The 25,657-nt window shown below is 54.1% G+C and overlaps 4 protein-coding genes and 1 long non-coding RNA gene across 6 annotated transcripts in view; 3 read left to right on the plus strand and 2 right to left on the minus strand.

The window, feature by feature from the left end:
• Positions 1–2,191, minus strand: part of LOC125152402 (tigger transposable element-derived protein 1-like) — a 53,517-nt gene extending 51,326 nt beyond the window's left edge. Inside the window, exon 1 of the mRNA XM_047834264.1 lies at positions 1,931–2,191. The gene's annotated coding sequence lies outside the window, so the exon portion shown is untranslated. The remainder of the gene's footprint in view (positions 1–1,930) is intronic.
• Positions 2,192–2,713: 522 nt separating this feature from the next.
• Positions 2,714–5,370, plus strand: UBE2M (ubiquitin conjugating enzyme E2 M). Its single transcript, XM_047834397.1, has 6 exons — positions 2,714–2,947; positions 4,011–4,105; positions 4,236–4,274; positions 4,385–4,488; positions 4,692–4,755; positions 4,854–5,370. The coding sequence occupies exons 1-6, from the start codon at positions 2,839–2,841 to the stop codon at positions 4,992–4,994; spliced, it is 552 nt and encodes a 183-aa protein (XP_047690353.1). The 5' UTR covers positions 2,714–2,838; the 3' UTR covers positions 4,995–5,370.
• A 466-nt stretch (positions 5,371–5,836) lies between these two features.
• On the plus strand, positions 5,837–9,121 carry CHMP2A (charged multivesicular body protein 2A). Of its 2 annotated transcripts, none has more exons than XM_047834389.1 (6): positions 5,837–6,161; positions 6,953–7,162; positions 8,241–8,420; positions 8,508–8,638; positions 8,729–8,790; positions 8,907–9,121. In XM_047834389.1, the coding sequence occupies exons 2-6, from the start codon at positions 6,995–6,997 to the stop codon at positions 9,032–9,034; spliced, it is 669 nt and encodes a 222-aa protein (XP_047690345.1). In that variant the 5' UTR covers positions 5,837–6,161; positions 6,953–6,994; the 3' UTR covers positions 9,035–9,121. The 2 variants fall into 2 exon arrangements, with proteins under 2 accessions (XP_047690345.1, XP_047690344.1); XM_047834388.1 differs by having other exon boundaries at positions 5,841–6,161; positions 6,949–7,162.
• A 701-nt stretch (positions 9,122–9,822) lies between these two features.
• Positions 9,823–16,156, minus strand: TRIM28 (tripartite motif containing 28). Its single transcript, XM_047834205.1, has 17 exons — positions 15,808–16,156; positions 15,359–15,471; positions 15,030–15,162; positions 13,170–13,305; positions 12,976–13,092; positions 12,778–12,892; positions 12,478–12,624; positions 12,259–12,373; positions 11,834–11,940; positions 11,704–11,740; positions 11,582–11,627; positions 11,255–11,507; positions 10,856–11,175; positions 10,648–10,771; positions 10,478–10,564; positions 10,263–10,400; positions 9,823–10,170 (listed from the first exon to the last, which is right to left on the minus strand). The coding sequence occupies exons 1-17, from the start codon at positions 16,139–16,141 to the stop codon at positions 9,994–9,996; spliced, it is 2,499 nt and encodes an 832-aa protein (XP_047690161.1). The 5' UTR covers positions 16,142–16,156; the 3' UTR covers positions 9,823–9,993.
• Positions 16,157–16,943: 787 nt separating this feature from the next.
• Positions 16,944–23,259, plus strand: LOC125152458 (uncharacterized). The gene is made up of 3 exons (XR_007147204.1): positions 16,944–17,088; positions 22,445–22,597; positions 22,720–23,259. It is a non-coding gene; the product is annotated as an uncharacterized LOC125152458 (long non-coding RNA).
• The last annotated feature ends 2,398 nt before the right edge of the window (positions 23,260–25,657 follow it).

Consider the following 25,657-nt stretch of genomic DNA (forward strand, 5'->3'; position numbering starts at 1 on the left):
GACCACTGGCCTCACTCAGCCAGAGCCACAGGGGGAAGACAAGGAGGGGAACCCCTAAGGCACTGGCATCTGGGGAAGCTACAACAGTGCCCAACCAGCCTGTCCCTGGATCATCTGTACCTGAGCCTATACTGTTTACTCCCAAGCACAGTCTCCCTATGCTGCATGCATCCATTTATTCTTATTCCCAACCCCAAGCCTCCTAAACCTGTCCAATTCTCTCCATTGGAGAGAACCACTCCTCTGATCCCAACCACCAGCCTGGAGGCCCACAATACTCAGCCTCCCTTCCTTGCCCGCTCCTGCGCTTCCTTTCCAAAACCAATCCTATCTTCCCAGTTACAGCTGCCAGAAGCTGTGCTAATACCCCAAGTGCACTTCCACTCTCACTCTTCACCTGCCATGTGCTGCCCAATCCCTCCAAATACCAGGCCCAGAGGATACAGGCACCCTCACCACCCAAACCACCTGTGCCCCTCTGTCACTGTGTGGCCATGAGAATAACAAGGGAAACACAGCTGCACCACTTCCAACCCAACCCCCAGCCTCAGCACAGCCATCCCCTCCTTCCTGGTCCAGATCCCATGACCCCCTTTACCCAGCATTTTGTTTCATGGCTCAGTCTTCCCCACTGGATGGTTAGGAAGCCATAAGGTCACAGACCACATGAGTCTAGCTTTGGCTAGTGCAACGCCACCTCTCCAGGGAACCATACCCCATCCTCAGATGGGCCTTCAGCTGATGGGCCTCAGAAACTGGCCTGAGGATGGACACATGGTTTAGTGTGACCAATAGGCAACACCCCTGAGACTGGCTGCAAAAAGAATGGTCATCAACCTTCGGCTGGAGATAGCCTGTACAATAAATCGGGAGAGCAGAATGGCTGAGAAGAACAGAGAGAAAGGGATAGAGGAAGAGTGAGTCTGGAGGGGCCATGTGAGTCCTGAGACCAGCCATGTCTGAAGCCTGAGAACGCTGGGATGGTTGCAATGTCAGCCCCCAATTTGAACTGTTTGATGCTCCTGAGTCTCCATCCTCACCCTGGCACCTCTCCAGCACGCAACGCACAAAGGAATTAAGAAAGGATGCTGAGACGGTGAGGCTGGCATAAGGGCACAACCAGAGGAATGAAAGGGGTGTTTGGGAGGGTGACATTGAGAATGGAAGGGCCTAAGAGGAAGCAGTTGCAAAGACACGACTGGGATCAGTCCATGGAGCCCGAGGACGTCAATGGTACCAGAGAACCCAGAGAGCAGGGCCTCTAAGGAGGCTGGGGCCAAGATGGACGCCAGCCCAAGGTCCGAAGAGGTGGAGGCGACTCCCTGAGGTGAGGATGGCTGAAGTGGACGCCAGGTCGGGTCTGAGGAGGCGCTGGGGATGAGATGGTGTCAGGGCGACTCCTCTTAAGTCAGGACTGCGGGCCTGGCTCCGGGGTCGACGGCTGAGAGGAACCCGTAAACACCCCTATCCAACCCCAGTGCCGGCCCAACTGGGCCGCCAAGACCTCTTCCACAAAGCCCCAGGTGATGACGGTAGGTCGCCTTAGAGACGCAAGGGGACGTACAGCGGGAGCCGCACTCGGTCGCAAAAGGACCAAGCTGCAGAGCTCCGGATGCACCCATCTGCCCTGCCCCAAACCCGATCCAACCCTCGCCGCGCAGCTCACCCGCCTGACGGTTTCCGTGGTGACAACCGGAAGTCGCAGAACCGCCCCGCGCCGCTTTCTCCCGCCCTCAGAGAAACGCTGAGCTGTGATTGGAGTGGAGGCTGACCATACCGAGAGCTGAAGATCGCAAAGCGTCCCCACTGGAACTCGGGACCCGCTCTGAGAACACCCCTGCCCCACATTCCCATCTAAGTGTCCACCTATGTGAACGCCCAAAGTGCTTACCACTCTCTAGCGCAATACACGTTTTATTTGCTAGTTTACCTCAGCCAGGATCTCCGCGAGCGGGTTGCGTTTGCGGTGGGACATCGAGGGTACTCGACCCCGCACTCCTTGGGCAACGCCTATGGCCTTGCCGTGGCTCTGGCCCGCCCTGGTCACCCTGCCTCTGTGACCTCCAGGGGCAAGGACCTCGTGTGACCCACCCACTCAGCCGTCTGCACGGGTGGACTACGAGCGAAGCGACCTGAATCTGCCCCACTTAAAGATGGCGGCGGCACCGCCCATGCCTGGGCCCACGAGCGTCCCCGGAAATGACCGAGCTTAGCCGAAAGTGTCCGAATACCAAGACCTATCGCTGAGCAACGCGGGGTGGCGGCGGCTGCGCAGGCGCACAGCGCAGGCCGGGCAAGAAAAGCCGAAGTCGGCGAGCGACGGAAATATCCGAAGCGGTGGGGCGCCCGAGGCCGTTGCGGACCTCCGCGCCGAAGCCGCTGCTGCCGCGGAAGCCGAGCCTCCCTCAGTACGCGGCCGCCGCCACCGCGGCCGCCGCCTCCTCCTTCCCCTCGAGCCGCACCCCCTCGCGGTGGGGACGAGTGAACGGACAGGCGGCACGGCCGCTGCTGGGCCTGAGGGGACCTAAGCGGACGAGGGGGAGGAGGGAGCGGCCGGGTGGGGGCGGGGCCTAGCGGGCCCGAGAACAGCCGAGTCGGCCCGAGCGCCGCCGAGCGAGCCCGAGGCGCTGGGCCAGGCCGGAGCCGGACTACGGGAGCCGACGCGGGCCGCGCGGTGGGCGCGGAGCGGCGCGGCAGGCCGGGCGGGCGGCGGCGGCAGCAGCAGCGGAGGAGGCCGCGGCGGCGGGTTCGAGTGGCGGAGGCGGCGCGGGTGGCGGCAGGGGGCCGGGTGGCCGGGGTCCCGGGCCCCGCAGCGGCGGCAGCGGCGGCGGCGGCAGGATGATCAAGCTGTTCTCGCTGAAGCAGCAGAAGAAGGAGGAGGAGTCGGCGGGCGGCACCAAGGGCAGCAGCAAGAAGGCGTCGGCTGCGCAGCTGCGGATCCAGAAGGGTAGGGGTTCGGGGGATGGGGGTGGGGGTCGGAGGTCAGCGCCTGGGGTGGGATGTTATAGGTTTCGGGAGTGGAATTATGCAGTCAGTGGGGGTCAGAGATGTGGCCACAGAAGTGGGGGGTTGGAGGTTAGGGCCTTAGTTTGGTGTGATGGGGCATTAGGGGTGAGTAATGTAGTCACCGGAGGGGTCAGAGACAGGGGTCCAAATGTAGAACATTTAGGATATTTAGAAAGCCAAAGCCAGGCATCTTGCATTAGGGACCGAGAATCAGAGAGTCCGTCAATGGAGGGCGGGTAGGAGGCGGGGGACTCCAGAATATAGGGGTCAGCAGGAATATGGGTGACAAAGAGGAGATTGGATAGTGGGGGGCCAAGGATTGGGGATAGGAGTGGGAGAAAATTTAGGGAAGTATGTTGGGATCATTAGGAATCTGAGAATCAGATGGGGTGCAGTAAGTTTTGGGGACCGATTTGTGGGTCTGGTGGTCACACGGCTATTTTGGGGCTTGGGATGACACATGGAGGGGCGAGAGTGTGTGCTAGGAACTGGAGATGGGAGTAAGGTTGCAATTAGACTGTCGTGCTGTAGGTGGTGGGAATCTTAGAGGGGTACAGCAATGGGAACGCATATGTCTGAGGGTTAGATGGGTACCTGAATTTGGGATGACAAACAGAAGAGAGGAGAGACATGGGGACAGGATTGGTGAGGAGACAATGGGGGGCAGCATCCTTGAGTTTGGGTGGATAGGTGGGGACCAACAGTGTCCGCTAGAAAATGGAGGTCACGTTTGGGGATCCTGAGGTTTGGGGTAGTTGGAGGCTCTTGGAGGCCACATGGGAGTGGGAGCATTTGGGAGCTGGGTTGGGGGTACCCCGCTCTCAAGTGCTGAGACATAAGGCTATAAATTCAGAAGAATTGGAACTTACCCTGGGCCAGGAACTATTGCATAGCACAGTTGAAAATGCATGTTTGAAGTATGCCATGGATCTAGCACCTACACCTGCTCTGAGTGCCCTCGTCTCTCCCTCTTTTTGTTCCCTTTCTCTGCTGTGCAAACCCAGACATAAACGAGCTGAACCTGCCCAAGACGTGTGACATCAGTTTCTCAGATCCAGACGATCTCCTCAACTTCAAACTGGTTATTTGTCCTGATGAGGTAAGGGCACACTAAGTTGGACTCCCAGGCATGGCCGGGGGGCGGGGGGGGCACCTTATGTTGGGAGACCTGGCTTACCCGCCAAGCCCTGCAGGTTGGTGCCCTAACACCTTCCTCTTTCTTTTCACAGGGTTTCTACAAGAGTGGGAAGTTTGTGTTCAGTTTTAAGGTGAGTCCCAGGTGGGCAGGGATGGCTCCCTGGCTGAGGAGGCAACAGCTGAGGACCCAACCAGGCACTGCTGGAGCACCTATCTATTTTCTCTCTCTTTTTGGAGCCAGGTGGGCCAGGGTTACCCACATGACCCCCCCAAGGTGAAGTGTGAGACAATGGTCTATCACCCCAACATTGACCTCGAGGGCAACGTCTGCCTCAACATCCTCAGGTGAGGGCCCTGACTTTGGACTGCACAGATGTCTGCCCTTTCCCTCTCTCCTGTGCTCTGTGGTACTCTCTTCTCTTCTTCTCTTCATCTCCACATTTTCTTCAAGTCTTGCCCTTAGTTTTCTCCTGGGCCTGACCTGTTCAGTCCCAGCAGGTTCTGTGGTGGCCACTCACCAGTGTCTGACCCTGATTCTTTGTCCACAGAGAGGACTGGAAACCAGTCCTTACGATAAACTCCATAATTTATGGCCTGCAGTATCTCTTCTTGGTGAGTAGGGGTGGGGGTGAGGCGGCGGGGGGGGGGGTGGTGGAGGTTGGCCCTCTCTGCTCTTAGGGCCTGTTGACCCCCACCCATACCGGCCACAGGAGCCCAACCCTGAAGACCCACTGAACAAGGAGGCCGCCGAGGTCCTGCAGAACAACCGGCGGCTGTTTGAGCAGAATGTGCAGCGCTCCATGAGAGGTGGCTATATCGGCTCCACCTACTTTGAGCGCTGCCTGAAATAGGGCTGGCGCACACCCACCCCTGCCAGGGCCACCAGCCCCGGCGTCCCCTGCAAATATTTATTGGGGGCCACAGGTGGGGGGCATGGGGTGGCTGGTGGGGGAATCCCATGCCCTGGCCTTGCCTCCCCTCCTTGCCACCCGCTCCTAGTTATTTTTTTTTTTAACCACCATGTGATTAAGGTCGGCGCTGCCTCCCCCCGACCCGCTCAGCGATGGGAAATGAATTGGCTTGTCTAGCCCCCAGCTGGGTGCTGTCCAGCCCCCCACTCTGGGCTCTGGGGTGGGTGGCCAAGGGGACCGGGTGGCTGGGGCTTGGGAACCCCACCCCTCCACCACTGGAGGTCCCACCAGGCTATTAAAGGGGAATGTTACTGCATGGCCTCCGTCTCTTCCTTCTCTGGGGGTGGGAGGGGGAGGTGATGTCCACCAGGGCTCTTGCAGTAAGCGTGGTGGAAGATGTATGGTCACAGGTGGCACTAGGGTACCCCTCAGTACGCTATCCAGTGCCTGGAACCAGCCCTAGGGGAGGGAGGGGTAGTAGGGAGACCACACCCCAAGCTTCAGGCTAGATGGAATGAATTCCAATCTGGGACCAGCGAGGGGCAGGATCCAGTAACCACTTGCTTCCTGGCTGGTAAGCCAGCATAGAGGAAAGTCCGTGCCATCTCCAGCTCTGCCCCCTCCTGCTATGGTTGGGCCTATTAAGAACTTGTCCCTGGTGCTACCAGGTGCCTGAGGTCCAGAAATATTAGGGAGACGTCAGGGTCCGTCGGATGAGCTGGGCCCTCTAGTGGGTGAAGTGGTGGGGTGCGGGACCTCTGGGGTGGCCAGGCGGAAGGCGCCCGATGATGCACCAACCCGGCGGGAACTGGGATCCCAGACGTTGCTCGGCTGGAACCTATGGAACACCCTCAGGCAGGCCGTAGAAAGACGAAAGGTGGTGCGCATGCGCCTAGGTGCCGGGCCCCTCCAGAAGACGTACGCATGCGCGCTCTTGTCCCCTCCCATCGTTCCGGGTGCCGGCGGAACGTGTGACGTCAGATCATCTTTTCCGGAAACGGCGACGACGGCAGAAAGAACCGAGGGGCTGTCGTTGGTGGGCGCGCCTGGAATCCGAGTGAGGAGAGTGTGACCCGGAAGCGGAAGCGGATTCCCGTCCCAGCTCCGGTGAGTGGCCCCTGCCGTGCCGAGGGTCCCGGGTGGGTGCGTGGGCGACGACATACGAGGGCCTCTCCACCTGGGCGTCGACTGCCTTGCCCCTCCCCGGGACCCTGGCTTCATCATCGGGCCAACTTGTTCTCGGTGTGCAGGCTTCCCCACGCCCCCCCCCCCGATTCTGTCCTAAGTGAACAGGGCGCCCTAACGCCCGTCTTCCCTCTCTGGGTGTACAGGGATCCCCAAGGACCCCTAACTCTCCTAGGTCTACAAAGCTCTCCAGCGTCCATCACGTCCTTAGCGTACCGGTTTCTCCCACGCCCCACAACCATATTCTCCTCACCCAGGTTCCTTCTCCATTTGGACCCTCCAAATCCGAATGCCATTCATACGCTGTCAGCTTCAGAACTCCTTGTATCCACTTTGTTATTGGCACTCAGGCCCTCCACTTATCCTTCCATCCCCAGTCGGTTCCCCACAATTGCCCTGTCTTAGGCGCTCAGCGTCCCAATCCAGGTCCTCACCATGATCTGGAGAGAGGCTGAAGCCTTGAACCTCCTTGGCACTATGATGAAAGGCTGGGGTGGGTATATCGTGGAGGACTTTCAGATATTGCTGGCCCACTTGTATCCATGGGGCTACTGTGGTGTTCCAGACTACATTTTGGCCTTCTGTTATCGCTTCCTCTCCCTACTCACCCCTTCCCTTTTTGCAAGACCAACTATCACCCCTCCCCATACACATTGTGATCCCTGCTCTGCTTCTTGCCCTTTTTCTGGGCTCTCCCACCACCTTGCAGCTAGGCTTCACACTTGGCACAGGCCCACTGGTGGGCTCCTGCTACCATGGACCTGTTGTTTGGGCGCCGGAAGACACCGGAGGAACTGCTGAGGCAGAACCAGCGGGCCCTGAACCGTGCCATGCGAGAGTTGGACCGTGAACGACAGAAGCTAGAGACCCAGGAGAAGAAAATCATTGCAGACATCAAGAAGATGGCCAAGCAGGGCCAGATGGTGAGCTCAGTTGGGCAAAGGCTGGGACACAGGACTAGGTGCTGTTTGGTCAGACATTGCTCTAACCACAGACCATGTATGACAGGACACCAAAAGATAGGTGCTTTGAGTGAAACAAAGGGCAAGCAGGGCTTCCGTATTTTGGGGATCCAGAAAGACTGCCTCCCAGAAGGTGACATCAGGGCCACAAACCTTGAGTAATAGAGAGTGAGCCTGTGAAAATCCAAGCAACCAGTGCGTGAAACAGATGAAGCAAATGTTCCATGAGTGAGTGATAGGTGAGCTCAGGAGAGAGGATAGGCCAGACCAGTTGAAATCAAGGGCCACAGTGGGAGTGGAGTCAGAGGTGTTAATGCAAAGAGATGTGGCCTGAAATACACTGTGCCCTGGAGCTCAGTAAAAGAGACAGAGGGGCACCTGGATGGCTTAGTTGGTTGAGCATCCAGCTTAGGCTCAGGTCATGATCTCACAGTTCATGAGTTCTAGCCCTGCATAGGGTTCACTGCTGTCAGTGCAGAGCCTGCTTCATATCCTCTGCCCCCCACCCCTCAAAACTAAGTTAAAATAAAATAAGACACCCTGAAGCACTAGGGAGCAGAGCCCAGGACAGGTGATAGAGCTTGAACCTGAGCAGTTGGGTTGAGGACGTGCCAATTCCCAGAATAAGCAAGGCAAGGAAGAGATTTAAGGAAGTCAGGAGCTATGGATAGATTTACATGTGATGTGGGATAAAGAGCTTGAGGTATGAGCCTATGTGAGGTGGAGGGAGAGGCAAATTCATCAGCCAGGAATAGACATCCTAAGTCAAGGGAGTGTGACTCTAGATATGGAGGGAAAAGGATGACTGAATACAGTGAGCTCAGCCTTCCTTCCAGCGTTTGTGGGTCAGAGAAGTAAGCTACAAAGGAGCCTATGGAGTGGTGCCCCAAGAGACAGGAGAATGAGGTTGGGAGGAGGGAGGGGGAAGTGACCACTGGGTTTAACCACATGTAAATTGCTGAAAACATCAATTGGAATGGTGCAATTGGAGCCTCTTCCCTCAGCCCACTCTCCCTGCCACCTTTGTCCACTCCCTCAGGATGCCGTGCGAATCATGGCAAAAGACTTGGTGCGCACTCGGCGTTATGTGCGCAAATTTGTGTTGATGAGGGCCAACATCCAGGCTGTGTCCCTGAAGATCCAGACACTGAAGTCTAACAACTCAATGGCACAAGCTATGAAGGGGGTCACCAAAGCCATGGGCACCATGAACAGACAGGTGCGCCTCCCCCATTCCCCTTCCCTCCTCCCCCAACTAATGTCAGGGACCAGACTCAGACTCACCCTCCCCACACCCCACTTCCAGCTGAAGTTGCCTCAAATCCAGAAGATCATGATGGAATTTGAGCGGCAGGCCGAGATCATGGACATGAAGGAGGAGATGATGAATGATGCAATTGATGATGCCATGGGTGATGAGGAAGATGAAGAGGAGAGGTTAGGGGACACCAGGTGTGGGGAGGGTGGGAATGGATGCGGGGTCCTCATACAGGCCTGGCCCTCATAAAATTCTTCTCTCTTCCCAAGTGACGCCGTTGTGTCCCAGGTCCTGGATGAGCTAGGATTGAGCCTGACAGATGAGCTGTCAAGTGAGTGCACCAAACCTTGGGCCCTGTCCCACCCAACAGTCCAGCCACAGCCCGACCCCTCCCCTCCCAGCATTATTCCTTTCTACAGGAGCTGTCCTATTCCCCCCACTCTGTAGACCTCCCCTCTACCGGAGGCTCACTCAGTGTGGCTGCCAGTGGGAAGAAAGCAGAAGCCGCAGCCTCAGCCCTAGTAGATGCCGACGCAGACCTGGAGGAACGGCTCAAGAATCTGCGGAGGGACTGACAACCCTATACCACCCTGGTGGGAGGCAGGCAATAGATGCCCGGCAGTTTTACTGTACTTCTTCTGTAATAAAGGATTGGACACTAATTCCTAGGCCTATGTGACTGGCCTGATGTGGGCCAGGCTGGGGTCCCTTGGGACAGAGGTCACATACAGGCTTGGTAAAGGGGTGGTTGGCATGCCTGGCAGAAGGCCAAGTGCCACATTAGGGGGGGTGTGAGATAAAGAAGGCTGGACTGCTTCCCTGTTTGTGGCAGTGGTTGACAGGTCAAGTGTCCGGGGATGTTCAGTTTGGGAGCGGACGGTCAGCTGTGAGCCCTGCTTCAGCACCCCTCCCAAGGTCTCCAGTGCCTATCACCTTGAAGACAGTGGGTTTCCCACATACCCTGGAAGTCTGGGCTCATCTGCCAGGGATCCTCAAACACCCAGCTCAGTATGGTACCATCTGATTATGAAAAATAGTTATACCCAAGTCTAGGAAGCACTCAGGAAGAATGGCCACCATGCAGGATGTATCTGGGGCTTCACCCTGCCTGCCCCACACATCAGCCTGGACCTTCCCACCTAGAGGGCACCCAACAACCTCCAACATGTTCACCATGCGACCCTTCCCCCAATCTGAAACACTCTCTCCATTGGGAAGGGCCCAAGAAGGATGCTCTTCCCTATCCCATGGACACCAAGGTGGCTGAGGGCAAATGCCCCCACACCTCTCTGTCCACCAGGGCATGGTGAGGGAATTGAGACAAGGCCCCAGGACCACGGCCCCCACCAAAAGAGGCCTGAAGAACTGGTGAAGTTTTTATTAAATCCACATAAGTAAAAACCATATTGTGAAGGACTGGGGGATGGGGCCACCAAGAAGTAGGAGCCAGGCCACCAGAGGGGGGCGTGGGGGAGAGGAGATTTGACAGGACAGAGAACAGAGCCACGTTGGGTTGGCCTGAGAGGCCACAGCCTCAGGGGCCATCACCAGGACCACTGGATAGCTCCTGGGCACTCAGGCCAGCACCAGGCAGGCTCAGCGGTGGGGGCTCCACCAGCACAGCTGAGAACTTGGTGTCACCAAAGGCCTCGTTCATGCGAGTCTCGAAGAAGCGTTGCAGGCCGATGATGGACTGCACATCTGCCTTGTCCTGAGCCAGGCATATTGCAGTAGGTGGGTCCTAGCTCTCCCTCCTCCCACCTACCCTCCCCCTGCCACCAGCCCCATTCTCCCCAAGCTCACCTCTGTCAGCTTGTTGAACTGCTTAAACATGCGGCCCACATCCTGGGCAAACTCCTGGGGGGAGCTATAGGGAGGTGACAACTTCTCCTGGAGACGGGCGCGGATCAGGGTTAAGTCCAGGGTGCCGCCAGGCTGATCCTGTAGACAGAGGCCAGGCTGAAAGTGAGGCCAGGCAGCCCCACCCCCCTCTCCCCCACTGAAGTCCCAGGACTCACCAGGGAGAAAGTGGAGTCAGTAGCCAGCTGGTGCAGGGGACGGCAGGGCTCGTGACAAAACAGGGCCAGCAGGACACGCTCACACTTCTATGAACAGGACAAGTGACATCAGAGCCAAAGAGGAGTAAGGCTGCTGAGCAACTCTTAAAGGAGCAGGCCCTCACCCTCACCTGCTGGTTGGCTGGCGAGAGCTTGGCCACCACACCAGTGCTATCACCACCATCCAGACTCAGGCTGCCATCTTCCTCTTTCAGATCAGGTAGCACATGGCAGAGAGAGCAACTCCACTCCTCCCTGGATAGAAAGAGAATGAGGGGCTGCACAGAAGCCAGCCAGCCCAGCCCTCCACCCGGCACAGACCCTACACAAGCCTCGCACCCTGGCACATCCTGCAGGGCAGGCAGGTGGCAGTCCAGGTGGAAGCAGAACTCGCACTGGTTGCACATGACCAGATCGCCTGGCTTCTGGCAGACGCGGCAGATGGTGGCACTGTCATCCAGGGCACCGGGGCCACCTGCTGGGGCTGAAGTGCCCTCTGGAGCCACCACCTCTAGACCTGAACTAGTGCTGCCACTGGGTGAGGCCAGGCGGGGGCCCTCAGCGCCAGGGCCCTCCGCCAGGGCCATCAGCACAGGCTTGGTCTCAGGGCCTTCGGTGGCAGCAGGTGGGGCTCCGATGGCCGCCTCTGTCTCTTCCTCCTGCAAAGAGATAAGAGGTGTTCAGCAGGATGCTGATGTGGGCGTTCATTTCCCAGCCAGTCACTTGGGGCAGACTCACCTTGACAATGGCCATGCCAGGCAGTGGAGGGGCACCAGGAGCCCCAGGTGGAGCAGTCCCAGGCTGTCCAGCAGCAGCAGCTGCAGCACCACGCTCAATAACAATGAGATTGTAATCTTCAGTGGTGCTGCCTGGGAAGACTTTGAAAACTGGTGGCTGGCTATCAGCCGTGAGATCCAGGTCCAGGCGCTCAAGGCTCACCCGTGGCACCTTGCGCATGAGGCCACTCACCTCGCCCTCACCTGAGCGGGACCTGTGGGTGCGGCTTGGTGTTAGCCCACCCATCCCTATCCCCATCTGGCTCCACCAAAGGATAGCCAAACTCACCGCTTCACACCTGACACATGGGGCTCTGCACTCGAGTAAGGATCGTCTGCTCAGAAAATAGAAAAAAGAAGGTTGGGGATAGACCTAAAGCACTGGAGCTCTCCCACCTACAAGGCACTCACCTGAGCCAAAGCCATAGCCTTCCTGCACCTCCATGGGCTGTGGGCAAAGCAGGTGGACCTCAGTGAGCAGGTGTCCCATAGGACCGTTGCCCTTACCCTACGCTGCCAGGGTCCCCCCTCCCCTGCTCACCTGGCTGCTGCCAGAACCTTGCTTGCTCAAGGGCCCTGGAGCCCGAGGAGGGGCCATGGGCGTAGGGCCTGTTGAGTTGGTGCCTGGACGCTCTGCCACGATCTTGCCTGCATAAAGAAAAAATTAGCATTAAGAAGACAATGTCTGGGGGGCGCCTGGGTGGCGCAGTCGGTTAAGCGTCCGACTTCAGCCAGGTCACGATCTCGCGGTCCGGGAGTTCGAGCCCCGCGTCAGGCTCTGGGCTGATGGCTCAGAGCCTGGAGCCTGTTTCCGATTCTGTGTCTCCCTCTCTCTCTGCCCCTCCCCCGTGCATGCTCTGTCTCTCTCTGTCCCAAAAATAAACGTTGAAAAAAATTAAAAAAAAAAAAAAGAAGACAATGTCTGGAATGATTGCAATATGTAACACAGAAAAGAAAGGGACACACCGAAAGCCTCTGCACTCTTGGTCCAGGCATTGAGGTCCCACTGGAACTTCATCTCGCCATGTGGCTCCACAGGATCCACAATCATCTTGAGGGCCCGATGCAGCTGGAAATAGATCTGAAAAAGGGGCAGTGCATGAACACACAGACAATAAACAAGGCTCCAGGGTGCTGAGTGGCACCTGCCTGGATCCCATCACCTGAGTGTCCACCAGCACACACCAGCTTCTTGGAGAGCAGCAGAGCTGTGTTGTTGTCACTCTCCAGAGCCCATGAGGCAAAGCGCAGGATATGTTCCTGGTGCTTCTGGATCTTGGTCATGGTCCAGTGTTGTCGCTCCAGGCGCTCCTGCTGCCCTTCTGTCACCTTCTGCAGGTAGAGGAGAAGACCAAGGAAAGAAAACACCAAGGATGGCATCAACAGCCAGCACAAAGTGCTAGTCCCCAAGACCCTCCCACTGTAGATAGGGTTGGCAGCCAGCAGATGGGACCCAGAAACCCTCCCCCGTCAAATGGAGCATACCTGGGCATCGTTGACCAGCACACGGCCCCGCTTGTTCAGTTCCTTCATGATCTGCAAAATGGCCATCTTAACATCCACCTGCACACGCTTCTGTACATCAGACACTTGGCGGATCCTGGGGGAGCAGCAGAGTGAGCCAGGTTAGGAAGGTGCTCAGCAGGAACTGCCCCCAACTATGGCCCTGGCTTCCACACTTACGAGCTGCGAACCTCCTTGGTGTTCTTCTGCAGCGTCGCATGCTTGTCCCCAAGGCGTTTTACCAGTGAGGCCAGGAGCTTGCGCTGGTTCCTCACTGCATCCTCCAGAAACTGATATCTGAGGGCAAACAGAAGTGGGCCTGGGTGCTGAACATGGGAACGGGCAGCACCCAGCCATCCTGCTTCAGTACTCACTGGTGGTCCTTGTGGGTGTTGAGCTGGCAGTCCCTACAAGTGAGGGTGTCACAGCTCTCACAGAACAGCACAAGGGGCTCGTGCTTGTGCACGTTGCAGTACACTGTGCGCTCACCGTCCCTGGACTTGGCTGGCCCTGGGGAACAGAAGAAACCATGAGGCTGAAGCTCGTCCTTTAGCTATCTCCAACTCAAGTGGTAGACAGAACTTAAGGCCTCACTTCCTGCCTGTCCTGCAACAATAGGCTGTCTGCTGGGAAAACCCAAAGGCCCTGCATCAGTGGCCAGGAAAAAAGCACAGGCCTGTAAGCCTAGATCCTTCCTCTCAAAACCCTCTGCCCCAACCCTGACCCAGAGAATTACCCCTGCTCCTTCCAGCTTCTGACACTGACAACGAACTCTAAAGACTTTGACAGAGACCTCCCATCTGCTATTCCCTTTACTAGAACCTTCCCTGGGCAGACACTCAGGAGAGCCCCTCCACCTTGAAAACCTCCACTGGGCTCCATTTCTCCTCTCTCACAGCAGGTTCTGTCCAGCAGAGGAGAGATTATGGCTACTGTGGCATCCAAGCACACAGAATGTTTGCTTGCTGGCACACACAGAAGCCAATCAGGGACTAGAGACACTGCTCAGGTGCAGCTTCCTCAGAAGTCATGTCTTGGTTGATCTCTTCAGTAATTAAGAAGTCCACAAACCTTTTACAACCCATAAGCCTACGAAAGGTTCTGGCCTCACAAAGCCTTGTCAGGATAGAAAAAGTGAAAATGTCAGACCAAACCCCTCACTGAGAGATCAAGTCTCCTCTCTCTGAGAAGAATCTTGGTGATTAAAGTAATACTGCAAAAAGGCCAATACACCGCTACCCCACTCCCAACCTGTCACCACCAGCAAGCTGCTTGGGACCATCTACCCAATCTCAACTACATCTTGGCTACACTATTCCAGCCTAAGACATACAACACTGGGATACAAGTCAACCAGACAGACCACAGTTCCTCCAATATTGCCCCCTCCTGCACCCTGCCTGACTAAACCCAGGAGCCCTTTGCTCCTGATTCCTCATCCCCCACAGCCACCACCTCCATCCTTATCTTCTTGCCAATGCTATGCTATCCTCTGTGACTGAGAAGTCACAGTGTAACTACCAGAAGGCCACACATAGTGAGTTCTGAACCAAAAACCAGGCTAGACTCAAAAAGTCCTTTTATGTGCCACTACCAACATTTACAGAAAAGCCTACAAATACTTTAGCTGAACTTTAAAATGCATATGATCTGAAGATGAAAGATTTCTAAAACTCACTCTCCGTCCATAATGGTCTTGAAGGTTCTTGCAGTTTATCAACACACTGTGGCTCAGAGGCCTCACTTTCCCATACAGAGACTTAACCATGTTGCCAGTGAATTCTTCAAAAGGCCTCATACCCTTTCTCCAAACTCCCTGGGCTTCCCTGTTGGAATAAGCTGGCCCCTCCCACTGGAGCTTTTCCCCTGAGGAGGGGGTGGGGGTGGGTCCCTGATGAGCTTCCTTGAACCCTCAGTGCAAAAGGCCCCCTGGCATACAGAGCACCCCCCTCCAAACCCCCTGCTGTCCGGGACTCTACCCACTCCCTGCCTGTGGCCTTTTCCCTCCCACCTGGACCAGCAGGCAGAGACTGGCACACCTAAGCCCCAGCCACCCCATTTTTGACTGGTGCCCTAAAACCCTTCAGGTCATACCCCCTAAAAAAAAAAAAGAAAGAAAAGAGAAGAAAAAAACAAAAAGCTCCTTGGGACCCATCCGCCATCTGTAATCAGCACCACAAACAGCTGAGAACAGATGTAAGGTAACCAAGGCTTTTCCCCTCTGCCTTGCATACCAGTGGAGCGCACAGTGTGGTCCTTGGTGTACTTCACCCGCTGGTGTGCCTCCACACACGTCTCACACAGCGGCTCAGAGCACTCCACACAGTAGCTGGTGGCAGGGGCGTTATCCTCACAGCTAGTGCAGCACTGCTGGGCAAAGGCAAAGTAAGCAGAGACAGAACCACCAAATAGGTCCTTACATACACCCCAGGTAATACAACCTGAAATAGTGTCTTTACCTAGCCTATGCAGTCTGCCTAGAGCCTTGCAGTGTGAGAAAAATAAAGTCTGGAACTAGTACCATGTCCCCAGGCCTCCTAGGGTTTGCTGGAGCAGGACATACCTGATTTGCATCCTGGGAGTCTGTGGCAGCCTTGCTGCCACTGTCACGCATAAAATAATTCTCCACAATGTCTTTGGAGAAGCATTGCTGCTTGCACACAGGACAGTCAACCACTGAGGGGAAAAAAAAATTCCTTTTTGAGACTGTTGCAAATTCACCTCCAAGCTATAACCCCATGGTCCCACTGAGCCTCAACCTCCATCCCAAGGAGGGCCGGATCCTCTCCTCAGGAAGGAGGCCAAACCCTTCCTTCATCGAACTTGAAGCAGACACCCCATGTGAGCGCCAAGCCCAGACTCCAATGCCCATACCCAATTCCGACACGCACTATCCAGGTCCCTATCCTCTCACCCAAATGATCCCCCGCCATCACCACGCTGAGAACCCAATCCCCACACCGAGTCGGGAATGCGGTGGGGGATGGGCTACTTCGGTCGGACCGTACTCACCGGCGCCGTCGCCCGCCGCACCGCCATCCCCCGAGCTGTTGGCGGCGGCGGGCGCCGGAGGCCCGAGGCAGGCACTGCAGGCCGAGTGCAGGCAGGGCAGCAGGCGCGGCTCCCTCTCGGGGCGCAGGCGCTCCCGGCACACACCGCAATGCTCCAGGAGCTCCAGCGCCTCGCCACCGCCCCCCGCGGGCGACGACGCCGAGGCCGAGGCCGCAGCCGCGGCCGAGGAGGCGGCGGCGCGCTTTTCGCCGCCCGCCGAACCCTCGCCCGGACCCGGGCTGGCCGAGGCCGCCGCCGCCGCCGCGGCCGAGGCCGCCGCCGCCGAGGCCGCCATTCACACGCCGCCGGGGGCGCCCAGGGGGGAGGAGGGGCGCGGGGCCCGCCGCGCAGGCGCAAACGCGCTCGCCACCAACGGCTGGGCCGCCGCCGCCGCGAGGCCGAGCGCCGCCACGCGCCGCCTGGGCTACTGCCCGCTGCGCGCGGGGCGCTGCCGAAGCCCGACCGGCCGCCGCCCGCTAGCCTTCCGCCGACGAAGACCGCGCTTCCTCTCCACAGGCCGCCCAGAAACCGAGCCACACGCCACGCGAACAACCGCTCGCCCGCGCGCCCGCTCGCAGAAAGAGCCGCGGCCGGGGGGCGGGACAGAAATAACTGGCGCCGACGCCGTCGCGCAAGCGCGCTGGGTGCCTTGCGCCCGGGGGCGGGGCCCGGGTCGGCCGCCTGAGGCGAGGCCGCGAGTACGCACGCGCCTGAGCCGGGTCTTCCTACCTCCGCCTACACTATCCCGGCGCCGCCTGCGCGGCGGGGGCGGGGCGATTGACATCACCGCCGCAACAGAGTACGCGGGCGGGGCGCGCGCACCTTTAACTAGATGGTGCTCCCCCTCTAGCTCTATCCCCTGGCCGCGAAACTGCGCAGGAGATTTGGCAGTCCAGGCCACCACCTCAATCCCCGCCCCTTAGGCCAGGCCGGAGAAGTGTCCAGTCGCTGCGTCCACCAGCGTTGGGGAAAGAGGCGGGGCCAAAAGCGAAGGGAGACATTGGGTCCAGGGAGCGGGGCGGTGGGTCCCATGCCAGGAGGAAGTCCCCTTCTGAGCCAAGTGGCTGACTTTTGCGTTTTAACTGTTTTATTGTTTAACGTGACAAACACTGAAACCTGCCTAAAGCAAATAGATTCCAAGGGGCTACAGAGCAACGAGTCTTGTGAAATCCCGCCTGACCCCCCAAGCGTCCCCTTCGCATCTTTTAGCCAGCCGCTGCGCTGACTTGGATGCTTTTCCAGGTGGGAGAACTGAATGAACCTCAATAGTGGGAGAATTCTAAGGACGGAAGCACTGTCGGGGCGGGGGGACGGTGAATCCTGTCTGAGAAGAAAACAGAGTCTGTTTAGGGAGAATCCCACCTAAGGGAGGAAGCAAGATTCATCGGGGAAGGAATCCAGCCTCAGATGGGAGCAGGATCTGTGCGGGGGTGGGGGTGGAGGGGTGGAGGAGTCCTGTCTGAGAGAGGAAACAATGTCTGGGGGGAATTCTATCAAATGGAGAGAACAAGGCCTGGGGGCGGGGGTGGGGGGGGGGGCGGAATCCTGTTGGAGAGAAACACGGCCTTTCTGTGGATCCTGAGGAGGAAGCAAATTCTGTGGAGAATCCTGGAGCTAGGCAGGGTCTCCTGGGGAGAAAGAAGTCCTGTCCAAGCTGGGCCTATGGCGGAGGCAGAGAGCTCCAGTTTGATCCAGTTTGAGGTGGGAGCAGAGTCTGGGAGGGGATCCTGTCTGAGGACATTACGCACGAAGAAAACTCGAGGGATGGATGCCTCCGAGATGGTCCTTGGGGTGGCCCTTGACCCCTTTTGCAGGGCTCCTTGGTGCTGAGATCTCTAGTTTCAGGACGAGGCTAAGGGGGGGGGGGGGGGGGGTTCAGCTTTTGAGAGGATGGAGAGAGCATGCCGGATGGCCGTGAGTCCGGCCCTAAGACCCTACTAGGCGTCACCGAGTTCAAATGCAAAAGCTGCGGGCTGAACCGGGCGCCCACGCGTGGTGGCGGTACAGGCAAGTCTGGCCCTACCGGGAGGGGTGTACCCTTTGTTCCCGGGGGGGTTGGGGGACCGCGGGGCTTTGTCTCCGTGCCTGCCTTTGTTCCAGCCTCGCCGCAGCCCCCAAATCCAGGCCCCGCCCCTCCCCCTTAGATGTATCCGCGGGCCACGCCCCACGATTGAGTGGCCCGCCCTCTCCATGCAGCTAACCCAAGGCCCTTGCCTCAGACTCTTACTTACTTAGATAACAGGGAAGGAAAGTTGACTAGCACGCTGGATGAGGTGCGAATAGTGATACGTGCTGAGCATTTTCCATAACCCCACCCCTCACTGTGCCCCAAAATCACTGGGAGGGGGTGACTCATACCTACCCTAACCTCTGGGTCAGACAACAGGGTGTCAGGGCCAGACAGTCAAAATAAAAAGGTGAAGGTAGGAGCGCCTGTGTGGCTCAGTTGGTTGTGTGTCTGACTTTGGCTCAGGTAATCATATCACGGTTTGTGAGTTCGAGCCCTGCACCGAGCTCTCTGCTGTCAGCACAAAGCCCCTTTGGATCTGTGTCCCTCTCTCTCTGCCCCCAACCCCCTATTGCGCTCTCTCTCCCAAAAATAAAAAACATTGAAAAAAGGAAAGTGATGGTAAAGAGTGTAGAAGTGGACTTTCCTAAGCGCTACCCCAAACACCTGTGGGAAGGACAATTCTGGGCAGAAACAAGTGCAGAGGTCCTGAGGCTGACCAGGCACTGAGAGATCAGTGAAGTCAGGGATGGTAGGAGATTTCTGGGGGATCCAAGAGGTTGCTGAACAGCTGCCTAGGGATAGGTTTAGCAAAAAAAAAAATTTTAACGGTTTTATTTTTGAGACAGAGAGAGACAGAGCATGAACGGGTAGGGGCAGAGAGAGAGGGAGACACAGAATCAGAAGCAGGCTCCAGGCTCTGAGCCATCAGCACAGAGCCCAACGCGGGGCTCGAACTCACGGACCATGAGATCGTGACCTGAGCTGAAGTCGGACGCTTAACCGACTGAGCCACCCAGGTGCCCCGAGATAGGTTTAGATTGGGTCCTCTGGTATTGCCCTGCAATAGACTATGGCAACTGACCCTGTGCTTTCAGTGATTCCTGCTTTTCTCTCTAAACAGTACCTCCTTCCTCCTGGGCCTAGTACTTTCCTTCCCAATACATGGCAGCCACACAATCAGAGTATAACCACCATATCAGGTACTGGGCCACTGCCAGCTCCATTGTCCAAATGCATAAACCAAGTCTTCTGTAAGTGCTGGGACCATACTTGGGGAAGGGGAATCAACGGGAAACTAGGCTCAGACAGACTGAGAGAAGCACCAGGGGACACCCCAGGCCAAGACAGAACCTTTGCTCAGAAGTCCAGAAGTACATGGCATGACATGGGTACATCTTGGCTCCGTACCCCTCAGTAGGCCAGATCAAGTAGTCAGTGGCACCTTATACTTTCATCCTCTGTGTTTGTTCACCCTTTATAGCATTTCACACTTCCCAGTCCTGGACCACTGGAAACTGTCTATATTCTGGCCTTGCAGACAGAGCTCAAGGGATAAAACAATGCGTAACAGTCACTCAGACTGCACCCATGCCAGACATGGCCTGCCCACTGCTTCTTTGGGGCACCTACTTGCAGACAGCCACTCTCTGTCTTACCCAAATTACACACCTACACCTGGCTTGCCCTGTAAACTTCAGGTGTCACTGCCAAAGCCACTTCCTGGGGAGGTCTTCTAGCTGCATCATTCCAATCTCTTTCTCCATCTTACAGATTTCATCTGGGAACTAGGTAGTTGTGACAGTTGTACAACATCATGAATGTACTTAATGCCACTGGAATTCTTTTCTTTTTTTGAAAGAAACAGAACATGTGAAAGTGTGAGCAGGGGACAGGGGCAGAGGGAAAGAGAGAGAATCTTAAGCAGGCTTCACACCCAACACGGAGCCTGACGCAGGGCTCGATACCACGATCCTGGGATCATGTCCAGAGCTGAAATCAAGAGTCCAACGCTCAACCGACTGAGTCACCCAGGCGCCCCTGAATTGTATACTTTAAAATACAATTGTATACATAAAATACAGCATCTGGGTGGCTCTGTTGGTTGAGCGTCCGACTCTTGATACCAGCCCATGGTCATGGGATCAAGCTCCGCATCAGGCTCCACACTGACAGCGCAGAGCCTGCTTAGGGTTCTCTCTTTCCTCTCTCTGCCCCTCCCCCTGCTCACTTGTGCACTCGCGCTCTCTCTCTCTCACAAAATAAATAAACTTTTTTTTTAAATAAATAAATGAATAATAAAATGCAATTGAACCTTGGGACACCTGGCTGGCTGTCCATAGAGCATGCTATTCTTTATCTTGGGATTGTGAGTTCAAGCCCCACATTGGATGTAGAAATTACTTAAAAATAAAATCTTAAAGGGGAGCCTGGGTGGCTCAGTCTATTGGGCATCCGACTTCGGCTCAGGACATGATCTCAGTCTGTGGGTTCTAACCCCACATCAGACTCTGTGCTGACAGCTCAGAGCCTAGAATCTGCTTCAGATTCTGTGTCTCCCTCTCTCTTTCTCTGCCCCTCCCCTGCTTGTGCTCTCTCTCTCTCTCTCAAAAATGGACAAATATTTTTAAAAATTTTTTAACAAGAAAAAATACAGTTACAGTACTATACTGTATTTATAAAAAAAAATTCACATGTAAATGGGCCTACCCACACAGTATTTTACCACAAACCTGTAAAAAAATCATTTTTGGGCACACCTGTGTAGTTCAGTCAGTCAAGTGTCCGACTTTGGCTCAGGTCAAGATCTCACGGTTCGTGGGTTCAAACCCCTCATCGGGCTCTGTGCTGACAGCTCAGAGCCTGAAACCTGCTTCAGATTCTGTGTCTCCCTCTCTCTGCCCCTCCTCCACTCATGCTCTGTCTCTCTCTCTCTCTCCTTCAAAAATAAACATTAAAAAAAAATTTTTTTAATCATTTTTTGGTGAGAACCCTAGACTGTCCCTGCTGATCTCCAACCTCACCACTTGACCCCAGCCACACTAGCCAACCTGTTGTTCCCATCTCAGTGCCTTTGCAGGTTCTGTTTATTCCGCCTAGAATATTCCTCCATACCTCTTTCTCACTGATTCCTTCTCTCCCTTCACATTTCAACTAGACCAAATCAAACTGCTGCATCTACCATGCTGAACCCAGGGCCTGCCCCATAGTAGACACTCAGTAAATGTGTAAAAGAACAAAAAAAAAAAAAAAAAAAGGACAAATTAATGCATGAAGATGATGACTGTCTTGACCCTGCCAGTTTTGTGAGCTACAAGATGAGGTTAGGGTTTACTGTTTGTTTTTGTTTTTGTTTTTGTTTTTTATTTTAAGTAGGCTCTATGCCCTATGTGAGGCTTGAACTCATGACACCAACATCAAGAGTCACATGCTCTACTGACTGAGCCAGTCGGTCACCCCTGGGCTATCTTACTTTTTAATCTTTTTTTTTTTTAATTGAGTTACAATTCACATAACATCAAATTTATCATTTTAGCTTCTTTTTTTTTTAATGCTTATTCACTTTTGAGAGAGAGAGAGAGAGACAGAGTGTAATCGGGGGAGGGGCAGAGAGGGAGACACAGAATCCCAAGCAGGCTCCAGGCTCTCAGCTGACAGCCCAGGGCCCGATGCCAGGCTCAAACCCACAGACTGCGAGATCATGACCTGAGCCCAAGTCAGATGCTTAACCGACTGAGCCACGCGGGTGCCCCTCATTTTAGCTATTTTAAAGTATACATTCGATGGCATTTCATACATTCACAATGTTGTACAATCACTACTTCTATCTAGTTCTAAAATATGTTCATCACTTCAAAAGAAAACCTTGTATCCATCAGCACTCACTCCCCATTCCCTCTCCCATCAGACCCTAGCAACCACTAATCCACTGTCTCTATGAACTCTTTAATCTTTTGATAAAGGCTTATAATATGGAGAGAAAAGGTTTATTTATTTTTGAGAGTGCAGCAGGGGAGGGACAGAGAGAGAGAGACAGAGGATCTGAGCTCTTCAGCGCAGAGCCCAATGTGGGGCTCAAACTCACAAACCATGAGATCATGACCTGAGCTGAAGTTTACTTAATGGACTGAGCCACCCAGGCACCCCATGGTGAGCATTTCATCACGTATATAATTGTTGAATCACTATGTTGTATACCTGAAACAAATATAATATTGTATGCCAATGACACAAGTAATTTTTTTTAATGTTTATTTATTTTCGAGAGAGAGAGAGAGAGAGAGCGCGCGCCCGCGCGCGCACAAGTCGGGGAGGGGCAGAGAGAGAAGGAGACAGAATTGGAAGCAGGCTCTGAGCTTTCAGCACAGAACCTGACATGGGGCTAGAACTCACTAACCATGAGATCATGACCTGAGCTGAAGTCGGATGCTTAACCGACTGAGCCCCCCCAGGACCAATTTTAAATGAGGGGTAACTGGGTAGCTCAGTTGGTAGAGCATGCAACTCTTGATCTCAGGGTTGTAAGTTCAAGCCCCATATTGGGAATGGAGCCTATTAAAAAAAAATTTTTTTTTAATGTTTTTAAATGAGACACTAGAGAGCTTGCTGTGGTGACAAAGAAGAGCTTATGTGAGCACACAGTGATATAGCAGCCTCCTACCAGCCAAGAGAAGAAGCCTAAGAATGACATCTACTTTGCCAGCACGTTCATCTTGGACTTCCCAGCCTCCAGAACTGTGAGAAGTAAGTTTGGGTTGTTTAAGCCACCCAGCTATGGTACTTTGTAATGGTAGCTTGAGCAAACTGATTGTCAAATTTCCCTCTGCCTCACTCTGATAAGGATGCGTGTGATTTTACATTAACAGCCCACCCGAATACCTCAGGATAATTTCCCCATTTCAAGATCTTTAATTACAATTGCAAAGATTCCATGGCAACGGATGCAGCAGATCCAGAACCACGACTTCCGCCCGAAGTGGAGGAGCAGGACGTCAGCGCACTGCCGGTGTCCTGCGCTGGGGAGAGCAGATGAAGCGCCCCCAGCCGCCTGGATTTAACGTGTAGGTGCCGCTCCTGGAGCTGTTAACTTCGAGTCTAGCTTGAATTATGGGATTTGGGGGGACCGTTTAACTTAATTACCACTAGTTTTGAAATGTCTTTGTGAGTAGGGTTGGCACGGATGCACCAATACGGAAGGAGAGGGGTCACTTATCTGTGTTCCTATGGAAACTATTTGAATATTTGTTTTATATGGATTTTTATTTAGTTCACTAAAGAATGCCCCTCAGCTGCTGGGCAAGCATTTGTAGCTTGTGCGTCAGCAGAATGGGCAAAAGCTTAGTGCTGTGACTTGTTTTAAAAATAAAGTATCTTGGGGGCACCTGAGTGACTCAGTCGGTTAAGCGTCCAACTATGGCTCAGGTCATGATCTCACGGTTTGTGGGTTTGAGCCCCACATGAGGCTCTGTGCTGACAGCTCAGAGCCTGGAGCCTGCTTTGGATTCTCTGTCTCCCTCTCTCTCTGCACCCCCCCCGCCCCCCCCCCCCACCATCTCTCGCTCTCAAAAATAAACATTAAATTTTTTAAATAATAAATAATAATAAATAAAAATAAAGTATCTTGAAATAATTGGGGGGGAAAAGCACAACAATTGCAAAGATTCCTTTTCTTAATATATAACACTTCAAGGGGCCAGGGATTAGGATGTATATATTTTTAGGGACCATTTTTCTGCCTCCTGCAGTCCACATTTCACAGATGGGAAAACCAATCTTCAGAGAATAGGAGTTGTTTATAGCCCCACGGGCTGCAGGAGTCCAACCCACTTTGGTCTCAGGGTGCCCTCACCCTTTCCATATGCTTCCTTCCCAAGGGAATCTGCGACTCCCAAGCAGGGCAAGGAGGGAAAGGACAGGAGACTTCCACAGCCCAGAATTTCATCCCTTTTCCTGCAGAAAGGAACCAGGGCTCCTGGGAGAAATGATTGATTCCAAAACTAAACAGAGAAAGTCCCAGGTGAGCCTGCAACATCTTGTTATGCCACAAAATAAACACCCAAAGAATAACAGGAATATATTAAAAGGACACAGAAACAAACCTGATGTCACAACTCAAGTATCAGAAAAATACTGATGGTCTTTGGCTGATGTACAATGAATCCACCCTACACGAGTCCTTAAGTGTTCTCAAAAAGGAGAGAGCCAGGAAAGTAAGCCCATCTGTCACCATATGATATCACTTTTGACTGGCCCCTTGCTCTGGGAAATCAACACTGATCCTGCCTTTCCAAGGGGAACTGTATTTGATGGTAACACGTGGCCCCAGTTCTTGCTTAGAAAATTAAATTCTGGAATTCATAAAATATCGCTTTCCAACACATTGTGAGATTCCTGAGCAGGTCAAGATTATCAATTGTATACAATATGAGGTGACTAGAGGGTGTGGTATGAATATGATCATCTGGGAGGGGACACATGAGTGGAAGTAGACAGTCAGGCTGTCACTACCCCCACATTAGGGTCAGAAACACTAAGATCCTTCATGAGATGCAATGGGACCCATCCAACATGCTCTGACAGGTTGTAGCCAGTAATGTTTGGCCTGAAACCCAAATCTCTAGATCTAGTTTCTCATCTATGAAATGCTGGAAGAAGGGAGAGAAGTAGCCAGTGGGCCCATCCAGAAGCAAGAGATGTCCTACCAGAAACTGAGGTCCACTGTCCTCTATTTGTTTTCACAGAGGGAGCTGTAAATATCTAGCCAGACACCAGATCAATGGCTTCCAGGGTGGAACAGAAATGGATGCAGACTGTACAAAGGAAGTTTTAAGGTGAAGGATAACATTCTAAACCTGACTGTGGTGGTGTGCCTGGCTGGCTCACTTGGTGGAGAATGTGACTCTTGATCTCAGGGTTCTGAGTTCACGCTGCACAGTGGGTGTACAGATTACTTAAAAAGAAAAAACTTGGAGTGCTTGAGTGGCTCAGTTCGTTGGGCGTCTGGCTCTTGGTTTTAGGTAGGTTCATGATTTTACAGTTTGTGAGTTTGAGCCCCTCATCAGGCTCTATACTGACAGTGCAGAGCCTGCTTGAGGTTCTCTCTCTCTCCCTCTCTCTCTCTGCCCTTTTCCTGCTCTCTCTCTTTCAAAATAAATAAATTATATAAATAAATAAGCAAATAAATATAAATAAATAAATAAGTAAGTAAGTAAGTAAGTAAATAAATAAATAAATAACTTTGGTGTGGGGCACCTGGGTGGCTCAGTTGGTTAAGCGTTGAACTCTTGATTTTGGCTCAGGTCATGAGCTCACTGTTCGTGGGGTCAAGCCTTACATCAAGCTCTGTGTTGGCAGCACAGAGCCTGCTTGAGATTGTCTCTCCCTCTCTCTGTGCCCCTCCCCTGCTTGTGCATGCAGGCACACACTCGCTCTCTCAAAATAAATAAAGATAAAATATTTTTTAAAAAACTTTTTAAATAAAAATAAATTAAACTGGATTGTGGTGATAGCTGCACCATGATGAATATTAATTTGCTCAGAAGCTTTGAAGGCTACCTGCAATGGGTGTATTTTATGGCATATAAACTATACTTTATGGGCATCTGGCTGGCTCAGTCAGAAAAGCATCCAACTCTTGATCTTAGGGTTGTGAGTTCAAGCCCCACATTGGGTGTAGAGATTACTGAAAAAAAAAATTAATTAATTAATAAAAAAAATAGTTTAAACTAGGTGCGCCTGGGTGGGTCAGTCGGTTAAGCATCTGACTTTGGCTTGGGTCATGATCTCACGGTTTGTGAGTTTGAG

This window comes from Prionailurus viverrinus, chromosome E2, assembly GCF_022837055.1.
Source record: "Prionailurus viverrinus isolate Anna chromosome E2, UM_Priviv_1.0, whole genome shotgun sequence".
Taxonomy (NCBI): domain Eukaryota; kingdom Metazoa; phylum Chordata; class Mammalia; order Carnivora; family Felidae; genus Prionailurus; species Prionailurus viverrinus.

Coding starts and splice junctions, on each gene's coding strand:
- UBE2M (XM_047834397.1), top strand. CDS start 2,839: ATGATCAAGCTGTTCTCGCTGAAGCAGCAGAAGAAGGAGGAGGAGTCG. Junction 4,106..4,235: donor TGGTTATTTGTCCTGATGAG/GTAAGGGCACAC, acceptor TTCTTTTCACAG/GGTTTCTACAAGAGTGGGAA. Junction 4,756..4,853: donor GCCTGCAGTATCTCTTCTTG/GTGAGTAGGGGT, acceptor TACCGGCCACAG/GAGCCCAACCCTGAAGACCC.
- CHMP2A (XM_047834389.1), top strand. CDS start 6,995: ATGGACCTGTTGTTTGGGCGCCGGAAGACACCGGAGGAACTGCTGAGG. Junction 8,421..8,507: donor TGGGCACCATGAACAGACAG/GTGCGCCTCCCC, acceptor CCCCACTTCCAG/CTGAAGTTGCCTCAAATCCA. Junction 8,791..8,906: donor CCTGACAGATGAGCTGTCAA/GTGAGTGCACCA, acceptor CCCACTCTGTAG/ACCTCCCCTCTACCGGAGGC.
- TRIM28 (XM_047834205.1), bottom strand. CDS start 16,141: ATGGCGGCCTCGGCGGCGGCGGCCTCGGCCGCGGCGGCGGCGGCGGCC. Junction 13,093..13,169: donor AACACCCACAAGGACCACCA/GTGAGTACTGAA, acceptor GTTTGCCCTCAG/ATATCAGTTTCTGGAGGATG. Junction 11,508..11,581: donor CATGTGTCAGGTGTGAAGCG/GTGAGTTTGGCT, acceptor CCGCACCCACAG/GTCCCGCTCAGGTGAGGGCG.